This window comes from Phocoena sinus, chromosome 1, assembly GCF_008692025.1.
Source record: "Phocoena sinus isolate mPhoSin1 chromosome 1, mPhoSin1.pri, whole genome shotgun sequence".
Classification (NCBI taxonomy): Eukaryota; Metazoa; Chordata; class Mammalia; order Artiodactyla; family Phocoenidae; genus Phocoena; species Phocoena sinus.
This window is the reverse complement of record NC_045763.1, coordinates 32,807,084-32,832,956: the sequence shown is the minus strand read 5'-3', so window position 1 is coordinate 32,832,956 and position 25,873 is coordinate 32,807,084. Positions and strand designations below refer to the sequence as shown.

At 42.0% G+C, this 25,873-nt stretch overlaps 1 protein-coding gene across 1 annotated transcript in view; it reads right to left on the bottom strand.

The window, feature by feature from the left end:
* The window catches only part of ZMPSTE24 (zinc metallopeptidase STE24), a 48,080-nt gene extending 25,382 nt beyond the window's left edge, over positions 1-22,698 (bottom strand). Inside the window, exons 1-6 of the mRNA XM_032603064.1 lie at positions 22,493-22,698; positions 20,366-20,512; positions 12,799-12,885; positions 2,724-2,840; positions 2,195-2,347; positions 699-840 (exon numbers count right to left, since the gene is read on the bottom strand). Of these exons, the coding sequence (XP_032458955.1) occupies positions 699-840; positions 2,195-2,347; positions 2,724-2,840; positions 12,799-12,885; positions 20,366-20,512; positions 22,493-22,615 (769 nt within the window). The 5' untranslated portion in view covers positions 22,616-22,698. The remainder of the gene's footprint in view (positions 1-698; positions 841-2,194; positions 2,348-2,723; positions 2,841-12,798; positions 12,886-20,365; positions 20,513-22,492) is intronic.
* Between the last annotated feature and the right edge of the window lie 3,175 nt (positions 22,699-25,873).

Below are 25,873 nucleotides of genomic sequence, written 5' to 3'. Positions count from 1 at the left end.
GCAGAACTACACTCATTCATTTACGTGGATTTTAACTTACAGATTCTGAAAGTCATGGTACCACACAGTTTTTCTTTGCATCTTTGTAGGTTTCCTTGAGACTTTAGTAGTCTTACACAAGCTAACAGATAGATAGCTTAATTTTCAAAAGCAATCATCAGAAAAGCAGAGTATAACTAATCCAAAATACCAAGTGGCACCAATCTTGGGTAATCTGCAGGTGAAATCAGTCCTGCAGAACACTGGAAGTTTTCTTGGTGGAGACAAAGCTAATAACATTGGTTTTGTTTTTGAGCCCCCAAACCACTGCCAAATGGAATCTAAGCAAGAGTCCAACTCAGTTACATATAGGAGCCAGGCAGGTAATAGAAGTGAAAAAATCAGTCTAATATTATGACATAGCAGGGAGTGATAAAGGCCTTGGTGCAGAATTAAAAACAATAAAACCAACCAAACATAGCTGCAGGCAAGAGCAGGACTTGGCATCAGGCCACCAGTTTCTATCCCTGGACTATGCCATCAATTCTTATAAATCTTCAAAAGCCAAAATGTAAAATCCTAATCTTTAAATAACAAAAACAAACAAACAAAAAAAACCCCAAACCAACTGATTTGTTCTTTTATTAAAGTTTTAAGAATAAACTAATCAAATAAAAGAAATGACTCAAATAAAATCTTCTTACCCCAGGGAGCCTTACCTTGAACAACATACACCTTAGTCAAAGGGAAGTCAATACTCTTTGCCATGACTTCAATTTCTTGCTTAAGCTTTCCCTCAGGAAGAGGTGTGAATTTGTCAAATAAAGGGGCAATGTAATCAGCATAGATGGTGACAAGCACCTGAAACGCAAATATGAGAACAACCTATGAATATGTCCTTAAAGGGAAACTACTCACTATACAGATTCAATATTAAAACTATGTGATCCCAGCCCTGAGAACAGGGACCTTATCTTATTTGCTCTGGTACTCCCAGCCCGAAATAGTACCAGTACAGCATTCAATATCTGTTTGATGAATTAAATCAAAATGAATAGTCTCTATATGGTAATAACTGAAAAGCCAAATGGTCCATTCAGAACTATCTTGGGGATTTCTGACACTTCATGAGCCCATCGTAACTTGGAATTCTGTCTTTCAAGGTAATCATAATAGACTTGAAGTGTTTGCTAAAAAAAGAACTACTAGAGCTTGACTGTGTGCTATTATTTGGTTTGCCTGCTAATATTACTGACCTGCAGTTCATAACTATACACACTGGTTGAAACAGTACTTCCTTAAGCATTTTAGGAGCATTTCCTCTGCTCTCTCTCCTGTCACTTCAATTTGCCATACAACATATATTTGTAAGTCCAATTAGCACCCATTTTCCAGTCATGATCCCACCAGCAGGAGGTGAAGCAATGAGCATCATGGTAATTCAGACTAAAAGAAACCTCACCATCAGTGCAGCTGAAGAGCTGATAGGACGTATTTTCTGGGGGCTGTTAACAGGCCATTTTGATTGTGTTGTAGTGTTTGTGCTGTGAAGCAGTTTGGAATATCGGAAAGAGAAGAGGAAAAGAAGATGTGAAGAAGGGACAATGGGGAAGCGGAGAGAGGAAAAAGGAGGGAGAAGGAAGAGAGGGAAGAAGGGAGGGCTGTGGGGGGAAAAGGGAAGAGGCAGGGTGAGGGGGAGGGGCAGGAGGAGGGGGCAAGGGACAGAGAAGAAGGGGTAAAGGGCAAAGGGGAGAGGAGGAAGGGAAAGGCAGGGGAAGGAGGGCAGGAGAAAGCAGACACGTTTATGCTTTCTTTTTCTTATCCCGCTTACATCTATTCTCTCTCCAAAATATCCATGGTTTTTAGACACTGAAGCTCAGTCAAGAGTCATCAAATTGTCAAACTTAGTCATCACTCTGGTGGCAACTCACAAATGCACAGCCCCAAACTGCTTGACAACTGCATCATTAAAGGTAACTAACAACTAGCTTCTAGAATCTGTAAGAGCCAGTATAAGGAGAAGAAAATCTATGGTCAGAGTCAACTCTCCCATTTCTATAGCTAAAAGCAGAAAACAGAAGGGGAATTTATATGAGCACCTATTTATATTTCTTCTGCTTCTTAAGAACCATTTAGATGCTAATCAAGATTAAATGACAGTTATCTCACCAAGGAACATTTTGTAAAAGAAAATCGAAACAAAGATTTCACTTACCAGAGACACAACTAGTGTGAACAGCCAGGCATAAATAAAAAAATAGTCTCCCCCAATTTTAATAATGTAAAGTAGAAGTGAAGACACAGGTAATAAAATGCACTGAGTCACAATAAATTTCTTGATTGCATCTTTCATGAAGAACCCCAAAGTCTGAAAAAATAAAAGGTCATAATGAGAAACTAAGAAACTGCTTTTAAAATAACAAATAAGTGAATAGAAAGGATACATTATTAAAGCAATTTTAAAAATTAAAAGGCAGTGAGACTATATGACAACAGGTAGCCTAAGACAATAAGTCAATGTCTTGCATTTTATAGTTTAAAATAAACTCATTTAAATGTTATTAGCTGAAAAAACACTAGACATTAGTGCTAGAAGAGTTTATGGCAAGACCTTAAACTATGATCTTTACCATATCTTCAGTTCCTTTTCGATTAATTCATGCTCTAAAATAGCAAATTATGTTTTAATTATTCCCAGCAGAGGACAAAAGCACAAAAGAGAACATTTGCATTCTCTATTTTACCTGCTGATTGAAACCATGTTTTTCTTCTATCACAAAAGTATTATAAAGACTCCACGGCAAACCAGTCAATGCACTGAAAAGTGTAGCCAACAGCAGAAACACCAAGGACTGAGTGATCTAAACACAAGAAAAAAAGAGGCAGTTTTTTAATATTAATTCATTCTTCAAATGAAATATTAGGGAACCAATCAACGAGTATTTGCTGAGTACTTACTGTAACTCAAGCAATGTGCTTGATTCTACGGGCCTGAAACATCACTGCTACCCTCAGAGTTTATTTGCAAGACAGGGAGGCGCTAAAACACTTCCTTTTATTACACGGGCACCATATGAAAGTTAATTGAAGTCATAGAGACAAAATGGTTAAAAGAACTTAAATTCAGCCACAAATGCTGGTGAATTCAAGAAAGGCTTACAACACTGATGAGAAATGGAATGCTACTCTGAAGAAAGAGATAAATTAGTGGGACAGAAGAGGCAAGGAGAAATTCCACACAATTTGCAAAAGCAAGGAGAAAGAAAAGAGCACCTTAAAAGTGAAAGATGACAAGATGATGGGTCTAGTTGGGACCAGGCAGAGACACATAATGGAGCATCAGGAAAGCTGGGCCAGGGCAGGTGGGGCAGGGTGTGCTAAAGTTTTAACAGAGCCAAAACTCAAGAGAGAAAATAACCCTCTAGAACTCCTTTAATTGCCTTAACAACAGGTCCTTAGGAGATCAAAAGCCAAGAACTGCCTCATTTTTCTTCACAAATACCTTTTCCTGTGACAGTGGAGGATGAGGGCTAATTGGTATGAAGGGACTTGGAGGGAGGGGAAGGCAATGAAGCAAATAAAACCCTCGCTCTCCCTCCCACCACACCATCACTCTCCTTCTTACTCCTCAGTGTAAAACTGAATTCTTTTAAGTGTGAGTACACCACCAAAGCATATTTGACTTGGTAGTAAAGATGCAGCCACTATGTTTCTAAACATAGGAAGAGGGAGAAGGGAAGAGGAAAAAAGGAGATTTGTCTGGCTACAACATGCAGGGTGGTTTATGCCAGCATTTGTCCCCAAATGGGAAATGAGAAATTTTTTAAAAGTAGATTCCAGGACCTTCCTCAAAATTACTGAATCGGAATCCCATCTTCAAAAAATACAACCATATTGTATAGATTGTTTGAATACCTGCTTTACTCATTTAACATATCACGAACATCTTTCTATATCAATAAATATAGATCTACTTCATTGCTAATGGCTCCATTACATATATTTCCATTATGTATGTAGCATTCATTCCAATGCTACAATGAACCTGTTTCATTCATTCCCCATAAATTCGTAAAAGTGAAATGTCTGATGTCAAACTTTTTTTTTTTTTTTGCGGTACGCGGGCCTCTCACTGCCGTGGCCTCTCCCGTTGCGGAGCACAGGGTCCGGACGCGCAGGCCCAGTGGCCATGGCTCACGGGCCCAGCCGCTCCGCAGCATGTGGGATCGTCCCGGACCGGGGCACGAACCCGTGTTCCCTGCATCGGCAGGTGGACTCCCAACCACCGCACCACCAGGGAAGCCCTGGTGTCAAACTTAAATTTTAAAAGATTTTTGATACAAACTGCCAAGGTGTCCTCTAGAAAAACTATACTAGTTTTCAGTCTGACAGCACCATGAGACTAGTTCCCTATCCCTCAACAATTCTGTCCTATGATTCTTTTAACTGTTTTTTACCCAATATGATATGATAGGCCAAAACAAAGAAAGAAGCACAACTCCTCGATTCTTCATTGTTGTATTAAAACACATTTCTTTGATTGTCAGCATGGATTTATATTTTTCATGTATTGTATGATCATACGAATTTCTGCCTTTGCCCATTTTGGTGTTGAGGTACTCAATTTTTTCTAAAGTGTTCTTTCGGGACTTCCCTGTTGGCATAATGGTTAAGAATCCGCCTGCCCATGCAGGGGACATGGGGTCGAGCCCTGGTCCGGGAGGATCCCACATGCCGTGGAGCAACTAAGCCCCTGCGCCACAACTACTGAGCCTGCGCTCTAAAGCCCGCGAGCCACAACTACTGAAGCCTGCGTGCCTAGAGCCTGTGCTCCACAGCAAAAGAAGCTGCCACAATGAGAAGCCCGTGCACTGTGATGAAGAGTAGCCCCCACTCACCGCAACTAGAGAAAGCCCGTGCGCAGCAACGAAGACCCAACACAGCCTAACTAATTAATTAATTAATTTAAAACTCTAGATATTAAAATTTATAGTTTCTTCAGACTCACAGACTTAGAGAACGAACTTATGGTTACTAGGGGGAATGAAGTGGGAAAGGGATAGTCAGGGAGTTTGGGATTGACATGTACACACTGCTATATTTAAAATGGATAACCGGGACCTACTGTACAGCACAGGGAACTCTGCTCAGTGTTATGTGGCAGGCTGGATGGGAGCAGAATTTAGAGGAGAATGGATACATGCATATGTATGGCTGAGTCCCTTTTCTGTGCACCTGAAACTATCCCAACATTGTTAATCGGCTATATTCCAATATCAAATAAAAAGTTTTAAAAAAGTATAGTTTTTTTTTGTTTAAGTATTGTCAGTGTATCTTTGTTTATATTTAAATACTCAATTCATCTAAGTCTTTCTTTTTCTTGGAGGATATAAAATTGGAATTTATTTTTTTCTCAGTTGTCCTAAGAAAATTTATAACCTATATATTCCTCACCAATCTGAAATGCCACCTTTATCAGATACCAAGATTACATATACTTAGTTAGGCCTGTTTCTGGTACCAATACACTATTTAAAATTTATGATACATTTTAATATTTAAAAGTTACCACTCATTATTTTACTTATTCAGAATCTTTCTGGCTCTTTCTCTGTCTTTAGTCTTTCAGATTAACTATAAAATGTTTTATCATGTGCCCTTCACAAGCTGCTCTGGGATTATACCTGGGCTCTATTCTTTTTTTTTTGGCTGCATCGGGTCTTAGTTGTGGCACGCAGGCTCTTCGTTGAGGCATGAGGGCTTCTTTCTAGTTGCGGTGTGCAGGCTTCTCTGTAGTGGTGTGTGGGTTTTCTCTCTCTAGCTGTGGCACAGACTCCAGAGCACGTGGCCTCTGTAGTTTACGGCACGCAGGCTCTCTAGTTGAGGTGCGTGGGCTCAGTAGTTGTGGCGCCCGGGCTTAGTTGCCCTGCAGGATGTGGGATCTTAGTTCCCCAACCAGGGATTGAACTTGCATCACCTGCATTGGAAGGTGGATTCTCTACCACTGGACCACCAGGGAAGTCCCTCTACTCTTTTTTTTTAAAGTTCATACATCTCTTCTTTAATAATTCACTGAAGAATTGTGATAAGGCATTGATTATCAAGTTTAGCATTCTGCACAGAATGTACCATTCTCTCCTTTTGAAAGTCTAGATTTTGCTCACCTGTAGTCTTCTGAAACATTCTCCATTCTCCCTAGTTTATCAACGTATGCCATAAATTCAAGTTCCTTCTGCACTAACATATAAATTGTCTACGTATGGAGCCTTGAATTAATTTAAGATAACTTGAGTTCTTCTTAATCTCACTTGTCTTATGCATAAATACCATTTTAAATGAATAATTCTATCAATAAACCATTTTTCTTCTTAAAGAAGATGAACAGGAAGTCTAATTCCCCAATCAGTAGGCTTATTCCCTCCTTAAAACACTAAGATTCCGGGGCTTCCCTGGTGGCGCAGTGCTTGAGAGTCCGCCTGCCGATGCGGGGGACACGGGTTCGTGCCCCGGCTCGGGAGGATCCCACATGCCGCGAAGCGGCTGGATCCGTGAGCCATGGCCGCTGAGCCTGCGCGTCCGGAGCCTGTGCTCCGCAACGGGAGAGACCACAACAGTGAGAGGCCCGCATACCGCAAAAAAAAAAAAAAAAAAAACACTAAGATTCCAAGAGCATTGTAAATTGTCTTGCCTTAAACAGTAAAACAGCCTCTTAAATGGTCCCCCTGCCTAATATCAATCCCTCCCCTTTCGATCCATCCTACATACACACCAGATGAATCTAAAACTCCACTTCTCTACTTTAAAAGCTCATAATGGCTCTATAACAGGGGTCCCCAACCCCGGGGCCACAGACCAGTACTGGTCTGTGGCCTGTTAGGAACCAGGCCACACAGCAGGAGGTGAGCAGTGGGGGAGCGAGCGAAGCTTCATCTGTATTTACAGCCGCTCCCCATTGCTCGCATTACTGCCTGAGTTCTGCCTCCTGGCAGATCAGCGGCGGCATTAGATTCTCATAGGAGCGTGAACCCTACTGTGAACTGTGCATGTGAGGGCTCTAGGCTGTGCACTCCTTATGAGAATCTAATGCCTGATGATCTGAGGTGGAGCTGAGGCAGTGATGCTAGCAGTGGAGAACAACGGCAAATATAGATTACCATTAGCAGAGAGGTCTGACTGCACAGAGACCATAGTAAATCAATTGCTTGCAGACTCATGGCAAAACCCTATCAGTGAGTGGCAAGCGACAATTACGCATCTGGTGGCAGCTTTATTGTGGCAAGTGAGTTGATGTACTTCAATTGTACAGCTGCATCTAGTGGCAGGCTTTAAGTCAGAATCCGACACGTTTTAGTCTGCGCATGGCCCGCCCATTAATTTATCTACTTCCATCCATGCCTCTTTCCCACACTGCGTACTTGTCTCAGCCACAGTTTTGGTAAGCCCACAGGCTAACCCTAGCCAGGATGAGTAAAAACACAAACGTCACTGGAGAGCTTCTTTGGAAAGGGGGAAAGACCCAGTGATGAGACAGCAGAAGACTCTAAGACTGCCAACAAAAAGAAAGCTACATTTAAAAGAAAACACCAAGAGTCCTACTTAAATTACGGGTTCATTGCAACAGAGGATTCACATTCTCCAAGCCTGCTTTATATAATATGTGGCCACCGGCTATCCAACGAAGCCATGAAACCTTCAAAACTGCTTCACCACATGGAGACCAAGCACCTGCATTGAAAGACAAGCGTTTGGAGTTTTTCAAAGGAAAAAAACCATGAACACGAAGAACAGAAGCAATTATTGAAGGCCACCACTTCATCAAATGTGTCTGCACCGAGAGCATCACTCTTAGTGGCTAACCACATGGCTAAAGCTAGGAAGTCCTTTACTACTGGTGAAGAGTTGATCCTGCCTGCTGCTGAGGACATTTGTCATGAACTTTTAGGAGAGGCTGCAGTTCAAAAGGTGGCATGTGTTCCTCTTTCAGCTAGCACCATAACTAGACGAATTGATGAAATAGCAGAGGACATTGTTAGAGAGCATTAATGAGTCACCACGGTACGCAATCCAGGTTGGCGAGTCTACCGATGTTGACAACAAGGCAACAATGCTTGTTTTTGTGCGATATATTTTTCAGGAAGGTGTGCATGAGGATATGTTATGTGCACTTTTGTTGCCAACCAACACCACAGCTGCGGAACTATTCAAGTCTTTGAACGATTACATATCAGGAAAACTGAATTGGTCATTTTGTGTCGGTATATGCATGGACAGAGTGGCTGCCACGGCTGGACGGCTTTCTGGTTTCACTACTCGGGTCAAAAAGGTCACTTCTGAATGTGAGTCTACGCACTGTGTCATCCATAGAGAACTGCTGGCTAGCTGAAAAATGTCACCTGAACTTAACAACATTTTGCAGGATGTGATTAAAATTATCAACCACATTAAAGTACATGCCCTTAACTCACATCTGTTCGTGCAGCTCTGTGAGGAGATGGATGCAGAGCACACACGTCTTCTCCTTTTTTAAAAAAAAAAAATATATATTTTTCTTTATTTATTTGGCTGAGTTGGGTCTTAGTTGCGGCGTGCGGGCTTCTCTCTAGTTGTGGCACATGGGATCCACAGCGCAAGGGCTCAGTTGCCCTGCAGCACGTGGGATCTTAGTTCCCTGACCGGGGAGCAAACTCGCGTCCCCTGCATTGGAAGGTGGATTCTTGTTTTTTAAAGATATGATTTATTTAAATTTATTTATTTATGGCTGTGTTGGGTCTTCGTTTCTGTGCAAGGGCTTTCTCTAGTTGTGGTAAGCGGGGGCCACTCTTCATCGCAATGCGCGGGCCTCTCACTATAGCGGCCTCTCTTGTTGTGGAGCACAGGCTCCAGACGCACAGGCTCAGTAATTGTGGCTCACGGGTCCAGTTGCTCCGTGGCATGTGGGATCTTCCCAGACCAGGGCTCGAACCCATGTCCCCTGCATTGGCAGGCTGATTCTCAACCACTGCGCCACCAGGGAAGCCCTGGAAGGTGGATTCTTAACCACTAGCCTACCAAGGAAGTCCCATGTCTTCCCTTATACACAGAAGTGAGATGGCTTTCTAAAGGTAGATCACTGGCCAGAGTTTCTGAGGTAACGAGAGCCACTCCAGAAATTTCTTTTAGAAAAACAGTCCCCACTGGCAGCACATTTCACTGACACAGAATGGGTCACAAAACTTGCTTACTTGTGTGACATATTCAACCTGCTCAACGAACTCGATCTGTCACTTCAGGGGAGAACAACTGTGCTCAAGTCGACAGATGAAGTGGCTGCATTCAGAGCCAAACTGGAATTATGGGGTCGACAAGTGAACACTAGGATTTCTGACATGTTTCAAACATTAGCAGAGATTTTGAAAGAGAGTGAGCGAGGGCTTTCTTTCTCCCAGCTGGTGCATGATCACTTATCTCAGCTTTCAAAAGAGTTTGAGCATTACTTCCCAACCACAAAAGACCCCCGAACTGGCAAGGAATGGATCTGCAACCCATTTGTGAATAAGCCAGGTGAACTAACTTTGTCTGTGCCAGAAGAGGATCAACTGCTTGAGATCGTAAATGACAGTGGCCTTAAAAGTGTGTTTAAGACAACTTCAAATCTCCATACATTCTGGATGAAAATCAAGGTGGAATATCCTGAGATTGACACAAATGCACTGAAAAGCCTGCTTCCATTTCCAACATCCTGTCTTTGTGAAGCAGGGTTTTCTGCAGTGACAGCAGCCAAAATGAGATCACAGAGTAGATGGACATAAGCAACACACTTCGGGTGTCAGTGTCTCCCGTCACCCCCAGATGGGATCATCTAGTTGCAGGAAAACAAGCTCAGGGCTCCCACTGTTTCTGCATTATGGTGAGTTGTGTAATTATTTCATTATATTTTACAATGTAATAACAATAGAAATAAAGTGAACAGTAAACGTAATGTGCCTCAGTGGTTAAGAATCCGCCTGCCAATGCAGGGGACATGGGTTCGAGCCCTGGTCCAGGAAGATCCCACATGCTGTGGAGCAACTAAGCCTGTGTGCCACAACTACTAAGCCCGTGTGCCACAACTACTGAAGCCCAAGCACCTAGAGCCTGTGCTCCGCAACAAGAGAAGCCACTGCAATGAGAAGACCATGCACTGCAACGAAGAGTAGCCCCCGCTCGCCACAACTAGAGAAAGCTCGCGTGCAGCAACGAAGACCCAACATAGGAAGGAAGGGAGCTGGGGGAGGCAGGCGGAGGAAGAAAGGAAGGAAGGAAGGCAGAGAGGGAGGAAGGAAGATTGAACCAATCTAAATGTTCATCACCAGGATACTAGTTATATTAAAAATCTGTATGGATATTCACACACACTTTTACTTACTTATGTTGCTTCATAAGTGACTTTTCCATTCAACAAGTTCCATTCAATAAGTTGTATGAAATAACAGCACAATAACATTTTTTCCCTGACTGGCAAAAGTTAAAAATCATGTATATAATAAGTACTGGTGAGGATCCAGGGAAAGGGCATTTTAGTGCTTCATACATTATGAAACAACAAAAACCAAAAAAGCTTGTTTCAGGTGGGAATGTGGTCAGCTGTTTCCTCTGTACCATGTACATTAGATTTGAATTTCTTTTTCTTTTTTCTGGCCGCGCCGCACGGCATGCAGGATCTTAGTACATCAGCTAGGGATTGAACCCACGCCCCCTGAGTGGAAGCGTGGAGTCTTAACCACTGGACTGCCAGGGAAGTTCCTAGATTTGAATTTAAATTCCAGTGTTATCATCTTCTATTTCTTTGCTACACTTTCATCTTTGTTGGCCAATTCCCTCTTTCAGTGATCCATCTTTGTAAAATGTCATGTGGATGTATAGCCGGGAGACCAGGAGGCAAGACGACTGCACGCTCCGAATCACTGAATAGCAGACGTGCAGCAGAATTTGAAAAGAATGACATGATTGGTCACTGCATGAGCATCTGTTATTTGCACAGTGATCTGTGAACTGAAGAGCTAGCAGGGAACTTGTACTTTATGCAGTTATGCCTGTAACATACTGTGGTAACTGAAATTTGAACCTGCTGAGAGACTGGTGTTACTAACTAAACCATGGTAAGTGAAATGTGTGTATATCAGAACTGTGCAGAGTGAGGACTGCCAGTACCATGCAGCCATTAAAGAAAACAAAGATCTATATAAACAGACAGGAAGAGATCTCTAAAGCATTGTTAAATACAAAAATAATGTCTCAGAACATTATATAAAATATGTCCCATTAACATAAGGAATATTTTTATATGTATGTACATAAATTGGGTTTATTCGTTCAACAAATACTTATATGGAGTACCTACACCATGACTGGCATTGTTCTAGGCACAAGTCACAGCAGTGAAGAAAATATATAAGGTTTCTGTCCCCTTGGAGCTTAAAAGTCTTGTCAGGGTGACAGATAAAAAGTAAACGAATAAACAGTAAGATAAATGCAAATAGTGGTAAGTGCCTCTATAAAGAAAATAAAATAAGGTGATATGCTTCACTAAAGAGTGACAGAGGGGGAATCCCCCGGCAGTCCAGTGGTTAGGACTGTGCGCTATCACTGCCAAGGGCCTGGGTTCAATCCCTGGTTGAGGAACTAAGATCCCACAAGCCACGTGGCTCGGCTGGGGGAGAAAAAAAAAAAGAAGAGTGACAGAGGGATGCTATTCTAGATGAGCGTGGTCAGAGAAGGCCTCTCTGAGAAAGTGACATTGAAGATGGGAACTAAAATAGGAGCCAGTCATGTTTATACAAAACCACCTTAAATTTTTTATGAAAACAATACAGAGAACATGCAATTAAACTCTAACAGCGCATAGAGCAGGTCAGGACAGAGTCTATGAAGATACAGAGATATCACAGGAAGAAGAGGTCTTAAAGATGTTTGGCTCCTTTAGAAAACGGTACACAGAAAAGGATACAGGATGAGCTGAATTAAAGCCCAAGGTACCTACATGTATAGATAAGACCCATCAATTTCAAATAAAACAATCAGGAAGGAGAGAACAGACTTGGCAATTTCCAAGAAAAAAGTCAAAAGTAGTGTCCCAGCATCCGTTACAGGCAGAAAGTCTCAGGTCGAAGGCTTTGATTCCAATAAACTGGAATTCCTGGAAGAGGTGGGCAGTCAAACTCAAGCAGCTCAGTGGAGATTCTAAGAGGGTATACTCTCTGTCTCTGTTGAAAGTATCAAAGTATCTGCCCAAGCATGTGTGGCACAGGGTATCTGCTTAGCGTGAGTTCAACATAATTCATACTTCCCCTTTCATAGAGTTGTTCCCAAGAAGGCAGCTGCCTACCAGAGGACTACATCACTCAGCTCTTTGCATCTGAGACTAAATGACTGGCTCACCAATGAAAATGTGAATGCAAAGGACAGGTATCACTTCGGAGCCAAGAGAGTTAAGAAGAGGATGTTCTTTCTCCACCCTCTCATTCCATCTGCCTGTTGGATGCAGAGAACTTAGGGGCACTTAGGGAATGGCAGAGCCATATAAGAAGAGACTGGGTCTCTGACTTACTACATAAAAGATGTCACCTGCTGACACCCAAAATACTCACACTGGGTTATTATGTGATTAAGAAATAAACTACTGTAATAAGCCATTGAAATGCTGGGGTTTGCTACAGTAACTTGCATTATGCTAACACAGGTCAACAAGGACTGCCGAGACAGAGAAGCCTAATAACGGTAGGAGCCAAAAAATTAACTTTAGTAGAAAGCTGGCCAAGGAAAAAGAAAAGACTGACAAATATATGCTAATGAATGACATACCTCATATTCTGGTCCAAAGCCAGCATAGCCACAGAACCGCCCAGAGAGTCTCCAGAGATAAGGGATTCCTCCAAAGAGAAGAATAAGCTATAAAACAAAGCACATGTTGGTCACATTGAAGCAGTACTAGAAACTATCATATGAAAGTACATTAAAAAAAGGACAGATCTTATTTAGGATAAAATATGCATTTAGACAGATACAACCAATTTGAGATACTAAGTTTACACTGTTAAAAGGTTTTTGCCTGTACACTTTATATGGATGAACTGTATGATTTGTTAATTTACCTCAATAAAGCTGTTTCAGAGAAAAAAAAAAAAAACTTTTGTCAAAAGACCTTAATAATCAGGAACTAAGCTTAGAAAGGCTAAGCAACGTGTCAAAAATCCCACAGCTAACAAGTGAAAGAAATGGAATTTGAGCCAGGCTTTATGGCTCCATAGCTGGCTTTTCCTTGAAAGGACAATAGCCTCTTGGTTAGGACAAAAGTATTAGTATCGGTATAAGTACAGAGCCATGCCCACCTACCATGTTGGGGGACAGACTGAGCTATCAGAGCCTCTCCTTGGGTCAGGAAAAAGTGGAATCCTGAGGGTAGGAGTCAGGGTATAATAGGAGTAAGGCACTTTCTCAGCACCACCCTTTGTCTTGGGGCAGATAAAGCGAACACAGATATTCACCAAACCAATAAGACATATGAACGAGGGAGCAGCTCTTAAAATGATGAAAAGAATACATGCTTACAAAACACGGGCTTCTCACAACAGATACCAAGTTCGTGGAATCATTTTGCCCAGAGGAGGTCAACGCACTGTATTTCTCTCACTTGTGGAGCCCCGGAGTGTGATCACACTCCTTGGTTAGAAGTACAATATTCCATCCGTTCAGCATGGTTCCTTGTGGCTCTTTGAGGGGTTTGGGCACTATCATATATTTCTTAGGTGTCCTTTCCACAATCTACTTTCCATTTTTATATATGTATCCATAAATAATAAAGTGGTTTACATATGCTTTTTAAGAATATATACAAACACACACAACACACACACACACACACACACACACACACCCACCACACACACATAGGGAATTCCCTGGCTGGCCCGCAGTTGGTTAAGAATCAGTCTGCCAATGCAGGGGACACGGGTTTTGAGCCCTGGTCCGGGAAGATCCCACATGTCGCGGAGCAACTAAGCCCATGTGCCAAAATACTGAGCCTGCGCTCTCAGCCCACGAGCCAACAACTACCTGAGCCTTGCATGCCACACAACTACTGAAGCCCGAGCACCTAGAGCCGCGTGCTCCGTAACAAGAGAAGCCACTGCAATGAGAAGCCTGTGCACCACAATAAAGAGTAGCCCCTGCTCGCCGATAAACTAGAGAAAGCCCACGCGCAGCAACGAAGATCCAAATGCAGCCAAAAATAAATAAATAAAATAAATTTATTAAAATAAAATTTTTTTAAAAAAGAATATATATATATACACATATAAATGACATCATATTGTATTTATCATTCTACAACTTACTTTTTACACCTCTACACCTTTTTAGACCAATATATGGTGAGTTTTAACTCTATTTGGCATTATCAGATTTTTCTTTAAAGTGTTTACATCAATTTACACTCCCATTAGCCATACTTGAGCATTCTTATTTCCCCACAATCACACTCATACTTGATGCTATTCATCTCTTAGACTTTTACCAGTATGCAGGGATTGATACAATACCATGGGTCGCAAATATGGTCTCTGGACAGCAGCATCAGCGTCGCTGGGAACATGCTAGAAATGAAAAGCCTCAGCCTCCACCTCCAGAAACTACTGAATCAGAAATTGGAAGTGGGGCCTAAGACGTCAGTCTCCAGTTTAAATGTGATATACACCAAAGTTTGAAAATCACTGTTTGTAATAGACTGCCTTTTTTAAAGGCCCCTTAACTCTACATCCAGCTATTTTCCACTTTACTTTAACTAACCTCAATCCTTGGATTATAAACTGTTTTCCCCAGAAGACATGCTTTGGCACCACTGTATGTGGTATATGCTTCACTTGTTGAACTAATTGACTTGGGATGGCATTTCCTTCATCCTATTCTCAATACTAATAAATAATGCAGAATTAAGGATTTATAATGCTTTGGGGGAAAGGCTGGAACACCTACTATTGAAAGTCCAGCTTTTTTTTTTTTTTTTTTGGCTGCGTTGGGTCTTCTTTGCTGCACGTGGGCTTTCTCTAGTTGCAGCGAGTGGGGGGCTACTCTTCTGTTGTGGTGTGCGGGCTTCTCGTTGCGGTGGCTTCTCTTGTTGCAGAGCACGGGCTCTAGGCAACTCAGGCTTCCAGTAGTTGTGGCTACGCGGGCTCTAGAGTGCAGGCTCAGTAGTTGTGGCGCACGGGCTTAGCTGCTCCGCGGCATGTGGGATCTTCCCGGACCAGGGCTTGAACCCATGTCCCCTGCACTGGCAGGTGGATTCTTAACCACTGCGCCACCAGGGAAGTTCCAAAAGTCCAGCCTTTTAAGTAAGTATCAAGGGTACCTTTAATATGAACTTTGAATGCATTTATGAATGCATTGGAAACCTGCTATTGCAAACTTGCTTAGCATGCTTTTGGGGAATAAAAAACAAAACACGGGGGCTTCCCTGGTGGCGCAGTGGTTGAGAGTCCGCCTTGCCGATGCAGGGGACGCGGGTTCGTGCCCCGATCTGGGAGGGTCCCGCGTGCCGCGGAGCGGCCTGGGCCCGTGAGCCATGGCCGGTGAGCCTGCGTGTCCGGACCCTGTGGCTCCGCAACAGGAGAGGCCACAACAGTGAGAGGCCCGCGTACCGCAAAAAAAAAAAAAAAAAAAAAAAAAAAAAAAAAAAAAAAAAAAAAAACAAAAACACGGTGAACAGTAAAGTTTCTCTGTATTGATAGGATGTCCTGTAAAAAAAGAACTAATGATGCCTGCGAAAACAAGTCCTGTGCTTCCACATATATTATTTTACTGAAGTCTTTGAGAAGCAGGCAGGGCAGGGAGCATAGTCATCTCGATTTTACAGATAAGGCAACTGAAACTCAGAAATGTTAAAGTAACTTGCCCAGAGAAAACCCAGTGACTAAGTAATTGCTATGTGTTGAGTACTATACTAATGCTTCATTACATTATCTTACTCAGTCCCTGCCACAAAACATATGAAATGTGGTTTAATATCTATCTTCTTCTCATCTTAAAGAGGAGAAAAAATGAGACCTCAAAGAGGCTAAACCGCTGACTCAGAAACAAGCAGAAATTGGAGAAGCTGTAATTTGAACTTTTCTACTCTGCCCCTACTCTACTCCCCGGTCATTCCATTTCTTGAGAGGGCTCTTTCATTGACACCTATGAGATATCAGGAAAAGTTTTGTCTCAGAAAGGGGGGACATTTTACCTCTGGGTGCTCTGTCACATTTGTGTGAACAGTGGCATCTGTAATTTGGTCACAAGGGCCTCTTATGTTCCCTCAGGTAGAAAGTACCATGGCAAAAAAAAAAGGCTAAATTAATCTTTGCACTTGTTCTTTGTGACCAAAGCTCTACAAACCAATTAATTTTAATCAACACAAAATAGAATTATGAAATTGTTTTCAAACAGAACAGGATTTCAAAGTAACACAAAATACTTCCTATCTAATGGAAATGTAGTTTACTAATTCCCCAAGGATAAATTTAGCACCTTCATGTTGCAGTCCCTAGAGTTTCAAAAATGGTTTTCTTCTGTGTAATTTTAAAGACTCAGAAGAGCAGAGTTTGAAATTCAGTTCTCCCATTTAGCAGTGAGTGTCACCTGGCCCATTATATGGGCAAGCCATTTAATTTCTCTGAGTCTTTGCTTTAACCCACACTAGTCTTTAGTATTCAATATTTGTCAATGCGCATTTTTGTGACTAACTAGGACCAATTCTGTAATCATTTAACAAAGCTACAAACAGCCAGTTTCTTCTCTTTAAGTGAGGAAGCAAATTATGGTAGCCAATCTCATTATTTTTACATGTCTGTATCTTTGCCATAAGCTTCTTTGCCTTAAATACTTTGCTGCACACATTTTCGCTGCATAACCAAACGGCTGTAAGGAAATTTTGCTGTGAAAGATAAAATAACTGGTTGACAGTTTGGGGTTGACAGTTTGGTTTCAACTGGTTAGTATATCCTCCAGTTAGCGATGTTTATTGATGGCTTTATTGAGCTGACAGATGATTTGCCCCAAGAGTTGGTTTCTTACTTTGAAACACACTACTTTGGAGGAGAAAGAGGTCTCCAAGGTGCAAAGTTGAACCCACATTTCCCATAGAGCTTCGGAACATCTATCAGTGGATATTTGACTACATACCAAGAACGAACTATGGTATAGAGGCTTTCACAACACAATACAGTGCTCAGTTACAAATATGCCTCCTAGTATTTGAAAACTGATACTTCTCTTAACAAAGGAAGACGTTTTAGCAAAAAAGAAAAAGTGCAATGCTGAACGATGAGACAAATCAACAAGAAAAAAACTGTATAAAATACTATGAACAACAACAAAAAAAATACTATGAACAGAAGACTTGGAAGACAAGTGCTTAGGTACAATTCACAGAATAAAATCAGTTATTTGTGCAGTATTGTCATGAATCCACACACATTTTAAATGTATTCAAATGTTTTGTATTTTGCAATAAAGTCTTTTTAATTTTGTTATTCATTTTACATGTTTATGTCCTTTTTAATGTCCCTCTGTTATTTTTCATTATTTTATCTTTTACTGCAAAGTTGCCTTACAGTCAATTGGTTATGTGGTGAAAATGCTTACAGCAAAGCTGTCTACAGCAAACATGCTTACGGTGAAAGTACCTACAACCTTATTATCAATTTAGGAATCTTTCTCTTAGTGGTACTGAGGGACCTAAGAGTTCTGGAGGAATTATGACAGAGCATTTTTTCAAAAAGAATATAAAGTCAAGCCATGCAAAGACATGGGAGACTCTTAAGTGCATATTACTAAGTGAAAGAAGCCAATTTGAAAAGGCTATAAACTATATGATTCCAACTATATAACATTTTGGAAAAGGCAAAACTATGGGAATGACAAAAAGATGAGTTGACGCCGAGGATTAGCGGGGAGGCAGGGGTGAATAGGCAGAGCACAGAGGAGTTTTAGGGCAGTGAAGCTATTCTGTATGGCACTGTAATGGTGAATACAAGTCATTATATTTTTGTCCAAACCTATAGAATGGAAAACGCCAAAGGCGATGGTAATGTAAACTATGGATTTTGAGTTATAATGATGTGTCAGTGTAGGTTCATCTATTCTAACAAATGCACCACTGTGACTCGGGACATTGACAGTGGGAGAGTTCTGCGCATATGTGGGGGCATGGGGTATATGGGAACGCTCTGTACTTTCTGCTCAAATTTGCTGTCAACCTAAAACTGCTCTAAAAAATAGTTTATTTTTTAAAAAGAATATATACCCATTTTTCATTAATATAGACTTCTGGATTCTATTCATGTTTATATCACTTTATACTGCACTATTTTGTAGCCCTTAAAAATTTCAACAAGGGATTTCCCTGGTGGCACAGTGGTTGGGAGTCCACCTGCCAAGGCAGGGGACACGGGTTTGAGCCCTGGTCCAGGAAGATCCCACGTGCCAAGGAGCAACTAAGCCCGTGCACCACAACTACTGAGCCTGCGCTCTAGAGCCCGCGAGCCACAACTACTGAAGCCTGCATGCCTAGAGCCTGTGTTCCGCGGCAAGAGGAGCCACCGCAATGAGAGGCCCGCGCACCGCAACGAAGAGTAGTCCCCGTTCGCCCCAACGAGAGAAAGCCCGTGCAGCAACGAAGACCCAATGCAGCCAAAAATAAATAAAAACACAATAGCCAATGCTTCTGGAGCACTTACTGCAGATCCAGCACTATTCTAAGCATCCTACATATATTAACTAATTTTCAGTCCTCTCGCCAACACTATGAATGAGGAACTATTATTACCATACGATTTTAACAGAAAACCGAGGCACAGAAATGTTGAGTGACTTGACTGAGGTCTCATAGCTGGTATGGTACAGCTGAGACTCAAACTCAAACCACCTGAATTCAGAGTCAGCTCTCAACCTCAATGCCATGCACCTTCAGTTGTTCTTAGGGGTAGAAAACCAAGAACTGGTCTGTGGTGGCAGGGGGAATCTTACTCATTTTATGTGTAAAGCACACACACACGCACACACACACACACCAGAAACAGACATACAGTATATCTCTGGTATTAAAATTTCATGGAGGGGCAACTAGGAAAATTGGATAAAAAGGTACCAGGGTCAGGGGCCAGGGGAGATCATGAAAAGAAGACTGAGAAACATGGCTCTGTACTTTACAGCCTCTCTTCTTTTAGCATGGGGGAAGACTGGCCCTGTTTTACTAAGTAAAAATTATCTGTCACTCATTATTTCATTCAATACATATGAATTATGTGCTTATTATATGTCAGGTACTAGGTATAAAATGATGAACAAGACTTTAAAGTACCCTATCTTTAGGGAACTACCAGTCTGTCAGCTAAACAGGCAAATTCAATACAATATGCTAAGTACTCTGATAGGAATAATGATGGGATGCTACTTTATCCAGACTTGAGGGATGGGGAAGTTTCAAACGGTTTCTTAGAAGAGATGATGTCTCAGCTGGATCCTAATGGAACAGTAGGGATTTATCCGGCCCCAGTGAGAGAGTGGAGACAAAGTGGGAGAGGAAGGGCACCCCAGACGGAGATACCAGCATGTGAAAAGACTCAAGGTCATAAGAAACCAAGCTGGGTATGAGATGGACGATAAAGAAGCGGAAAGAATTTGGGGGAAGGAATAAAAAGATGAGGCTCAAGTAAGCAGCTGCCAGGTCAAAAGGATCTCATAAAGCACGCCAAGAAATTTGGACTTTACTCTGAAGGAAACAGCGGGCCAGCAAAAGGTTTTACATAGGAGAATAACATCATCAGAATCGTGTTTCAGGATTCCTTGGGCTACAATGTAGAGGACAGGTTACAGAGTTGAGAGGCAGGAAGAGGAGCTGGGATTGCTACAAGAATAACTTACAACAAAAGGTTCGTTTTTGAGACTTCCCTGGTGGTCCAATGTGTAAGACTCTGCGCTCCCAATGCAGGGAGCCCAGGTACAATCCCTGGTCAGGGAACTAGATCCCACATGCCTCAACTAAGAGTTCGCATGCTGCAACTGAAAGATCTCGCACGTTGCAAGGAAGACCCGGCACGCAGCAATGAAAATCCCACGTGCCCCAACGCAGCCAAATAAATAAATATTTTTTAAAAAGTTATTTTTCATACCTGGCCTCAGGGTGACAGTTATCATACTCTACAGCTTTCAACTGCCTAAATAGTTATGTTTCTGCCTGCTTTGCTCCACACTCATTACCATCAATAACAAAGGTTAAGAAAGCATTCCGGGATTTGTAGGTGTGTACCCTCTTTTGTGTCACAAAAATGAAAATAAACATTCCAAAGTATTAAATAAGTTGACAGACTGTCTCCCCAAGAAGTAAATTACTCACAGTGCCTTCAACCTCTGAATAGAGTCCTGACCAGAAGCTGAAAGTACTTTTATCCAGCTGATACAGTCGAGATTTCTCAAATGTTTCTGAATCCATGATCTGTCCTAACTCCAGTGGTACATGAGTTGTTGTTTTATATATCCGTCTCTGAAATATTTTGAAGAAAACACCTTAAGGAAACAGTCAAGCTAACTCATTATTTATTACAAGTCATTTACGATCAAACTTTGGTTTGTAACATTAACTTGTCACTTAAGCCTGTTGAATTTGCTTTATACATACACAAATACTGCGTTTGATGAAGTACACTGACCACTAGAACAACTCGTGCAGGAAAGTAAAAGCATGAGAGAACCTGCAACTAGTTGACTAGGTGAAATTAAAATCAAAGCTGTCACACACTTTGGTTTGCAGAGGTAAACCAAAATTGTAACATTACAAAGAGTACTACTCATTCCAGGTATAGCATACATCCTATAATATAGAAACTAAATTCATGGACAGAAGAAAGTAAATATGCTAATCGTGAGTTTTAACAGATAATGTGGCTAGTCATTAAATTTGATTCTAGAAGACAAATTAAGGGAAATTTGAGGAACGACAGAAACAGATCAGGTCTTCAAGAAAGACAAACTTTCTCGTTATACAAATTCTAGAAAGTAATTTCAGCCCATGGTACATAATACAGAGAACAGATACCAAACAATATAATGGACAGCATTTTCTACAATGGTTTTACAATAAATCTCTATTCTCTATTTATTATTGGATACCTTACCAAACACTTGATAAAGGGCATTACATGAAAGCATAACTGAAGAAAGAAGACATTATTGAAAAGTAGTTCCTGTAACTAGGCTTATTATTAAAGTAAGACCAGTAGGTAGATGTTCAATACCCCATCTCCAATTTAGACAGTACATACTGTGTGCTTACTTTCTGCAAAGGATCTTCTCTAGGCCTACAGCATTCTGTACTAATGAAGCTATCTTAAGAGCTAGTCAGAGAACCTAGTGCTATACAGCTTAACACCTCTTTGAATATCCTGGACTAAAAAAAGAAATCTAGATATAACCCAGACAATGACAGATATAGAAAATTTTTTAATTTTCAATTTAAAGATTCATACAGAATGTAATCTGAGAGGAGAAATTTGCAGAGGAAAAAGATTGTAGTGCTCAAGGAATAGGTTCCAGCAGTTAAAAAAAGAAAGGTTTTCCTAACCATTACAGTTGACTTGATTCAGTGCCAACACAGAAGAAAACCAGCAGTGAAAGACTGCCATAAAGTGGTCAATTAAACTTCAAATCTATCTCATTTAAAAGTTCAGATCTCAGAAATTCCCTGGTGGTTCAGTGTTTAGGACTCCGAGCTTCTACTGCCCGCCAGGGTGGGAGAACTAAGATCCCGCAGGCCACATGGTGCGGCCAAAAAAATAAATAAATAAATAAAGTTCATATCTCTAATCCATCAAACTGTTAATTGTGATTATCTCCAGGGAACTGTTATTAAGTAACTTTCACTTTCTACTTTACTGTTTAATTGTTTGAATAAAAACAATACAGAAGCCTTTAAGAAAATGTTCTTTGGGCAAAAACAACAATATACACGTTTTTTTCTTTCTTTTTTATTTTTTAAAGGGAAAAGAGTTCAGGTCTTTGGAAGGACTGAGAAATCTTCATTTTCAGAAAATGGCTTCCCAGTGCTGTGGCTGAGCATGACACAAATATCATGGGGAAGTTGTGATTATAAAATTTTAGTATCTTCTTTCTGAAGGTTTATGAGTTGCTGCCAAAAATAAAGGAAGTAAGTCTGGGCCCGAGAATCCTTAGGAAGCTGTGGGGCAGGTACAAGAGCTCAGGCCTGAAAAGGCGGCAGCCCTGCCTTCCCTTTCACCAGACCCTAAGCGGCCTGGGGCCCATGATCACGTTGCGGGAAACGTCCTGAAGCACCAGATCCCCTCAAGGCCTACCCCATCATCGGGCCAAGTTAGGAGGCTCAGTAGGGACCCATAAGGTCGAGGCCGGTGCTGGGGCCGCAGCAATCATCCAGGGACTTGGAGTCGAGACCGAGGCTGGCCTAGAGCTGGCCGGGTGTCGGGGTCAGGTGGGCCCTGTCTAGGCTCACCTGCCGCCGTGCTAGGAAGGTCTCCCAGAGATACACTGTCCAGGAGAAGAGCAACACGGCCCCGAAGATACGCTTCTCGGCCGACATGTCCCACATCGCGTCCAGCGACGCCCACATCCCCATGACCACCCCGTTCCGCCGGCTCCTTCAGCGAGCACTGGTGCCACACCGACACCCGTCCCCTCAGAGCATCCCCGCAGTGTCACAGCGATATCCGTCCCTCCCGAGAGCTCCTATACCGACACCCGTCCCATCCCACGCCCTCTGCTCAGCCCGCAGTGTTACACAGACACTCTTCCCCCGGCTGACGCTCCCTAGGGCCGCCTAGTGTCTGCAGGAACAGGATCAGCTCCGCCTTCCTCACTTCCGGCCCACAGTCCGAGTTCCGACCTCCGCCAGCCGTTGATCCCCTGAGTTGTGTTGCACCGACATTCTTTCCCCTCCCCTCCACGGCGTGTTCCTGCCGAGGGTCCGGCTTCCCTCCTGGGCCTGGCAGAGCCGCGGACTCTCCGCTTTCTAGCCTCCCGAGTGGCAATTTCTTCTCTTCGTTCCGGGGCTTGCCCTGGCTGGGCTGCAGCCTGCGCCGTTCTTTCCGCGGTCAGGACCACTGGTCTTCGGGCTAAGCGGGAACGGACAGAGTGGGCCGCCGCTCCGGCCCTGAGGTCGCTGGGAAGAACAGCAGAGGAGCCGGCTTCCCAGGCTCTAGAAATCATTCCTCTGAACTGGTGCTTCTCGGACTGTGGTGTGTTCATCCCTGGGATACCTTAAGACTGAAGTTAAGAGCGGGACTAGGCATTATAAGTGTGTTTTGGCCTATATTGGGCTGTTCTGAATTCAGGCATATTAGAAAGTGGGTAATGAGTTTTGTTTTTATTTTGAACCCCTCGTGCAGCTTGCAGGTCTTAGTTCCCCCACCAGGGATTGAACCCGGGGCCGCGGTAGTGAAAGCCCAGAGTCCTAACCACTGGACCGCCAGGGAAGTCCCGTAGGCAACATTTTTTGTTTACTGAAATGGCAGGCAGCATTTTTTTTTTTGTCCACAAAACCAAAGAATTGATTAATATTCTAACAAAACTACAAGTATTATCATACATTAATGTGAGTAATATTTCTCGGCACCGTATCTACTAAAACAAAAAAGAAATAAAATTGAAAGTGGACCCTGCTTATCTAACAGTAAGAAATAGTCATTCAGATACATGAATTAATTGGTGGAGAAGCCCCATCTATCTCACTGAGAGATGCATTTCCAGTAGAATTTTACCTTTTATGTTTATGTGTTATCGAATTTGTAATCGTGTCAAAAGAGCAGCTACATGTTAAAGGTAATTGTAAAATTACAGTTCAGAAGAATTCTTTCTAATATGTAGAGCCATACAATTACAGGAAAAAAATTTAAATTTTACTTTAATACATACATATTTTTATTGCAAAGATGTGATCTATAAAATGTTTTTCAAACATAAAAAGTGTTACATTTGGATAACATGGGGAAGTGGAACATAAATATAAGTTATAAAGGAACAGTGTAGAATTATCGAATGTTAAAGAGCTCATTCATGTACTTTTAAATGGGTGGTGGTTATTCAATTGTTACGTAGATTCTGTTGGACACACTATGAAGAAAGATTTAACAGTTTTATCTTATATTGTCATTATTTACAATTTGCCAGAATTTACATCCATTGCAACTATTTCAATTTATGATGAAAACTTTTAGATATCAACTTAAAAATATGAGGGGATAAACATTTTTTCAGAATGCTCACTTGGACTATCACTGCTATGTCCTCTTCAGTCTTGTCTTCTCCTGTCTGGGTCCACCCAGCCTGCTGCAGTTAGTCCAAATCCTCACAAAGCCCCTGCCACCCAAACTGTGTGGCTAAGGGCACAGGTTTAGAGTCATTGTTTACGTTCTAGTCACAGCTGCACCACATATTAACAGCGCAACCCCTCTGTGCATCACTTCCTCATCAGTAAAATGAGAATAATAGTATTTACCCCTCACACTGTGAGGATCAAATGAGAAAAATCATATAAAACTCTTAGTCATGTGTCTGGCTCTGAATAAGTGTCCAATAAGGATTAGCTACTAGCTCACCATACTTGGGAGAATTGCACCATAGTTGATCTGTCACCATGTGTCTGAGGAGATAAGGGATCAGGAAGCTGGTATGAGGTTTCTAAAAGTCAAAACTGGAATTCACTCATTTATTCAACAAATACTGTGTGTCTGCTAAGTACCAGACAGGGATCTAGGTGCTGGGGATATAGCAGTGAACCAAAGCCCCTTCCTCTCCTGAAACTTAACATTCTTAGTGGGCTAGGGTGGATGAGGAGTTGACAGATAAGAAGCATATATGTAACAGTAAAAGCAGAGGAGGTGGTAAGTGCTATGAAGAAAAAGCAGGGAAAGAGGGATGTAGTGTGTTGGCAGGGGTGCTGTAAGATGGGCAAGGAAGAGCTCTCAGGTTGTTACTCAAAGACTGGGTCACCTCTTGGTGGGTATCGAGCCAAAACACACAACCAATGGGAATTCCCTGGCGGTCCAGTGGTTAGGACTCCATGCTTTCACTGCCGAGGGCCTGGGTTCAGTCCCTAGTCGGGGAACTAAGATATTGCAAGCCGCAAGGCACAGCCAAAAACAAAAACAAAAACAAAAGACACAACCTAGCCAAAGAGTGGGAGAAGGATTGATTTACTACTTGCAGCAAGTAAGGAGAACACCAAGGATCTTTCCCAAAGCAGTGTCTCCCCGAACAGCAAAATTGGGGAAGTTTAAGCATATTCGTGAAGGAGCTTGAGCAGAGGAGAATTCAGCATAGAATTGGGGCAAAGGTTGCCAGAGCCCAAGCTCTAGTTGACTGAAGTCATGAGGATCAGAAAAGGTCAACATCATCATTCCTTTGGTTCCACCCAGTTTGGGATCTTTTCATGTAGTTACCATCCTTCACCAGGGTGGGGACTTAAGTTCCTGAAGAACAGCTCAAAGATATGTACCAGATTCTTACAGGAATCTGTTTTAGCACTGAACTATTGTTTCTTTTCTTTCTTTCTTTCTTTTTTTTTTTTTTTACTGGTGTATAGTTGTTTTACAATGTTGTATTAGTTTCTACTGGACAGCAAAGTGGAGTTCCCTGTGCTATACAGCAGGTTCTCATTAATTATTTGTTTTATACATATTAGTGTATATACGTCAATCCCAATCTCCCAATTCATCCCACCTCTCTTTTCCCCCCTTGGTGTCCATACGTTTGTTCTCTACGTCTGTGTCTCTATTTCTGCCTTGCAAACCAGTTCATCTGTACCATTTTTCTAGATTCCACAAATATGCGTTAATATACGATATTTTGAACTATTGTTTCTTGACTGCTTTTCCTT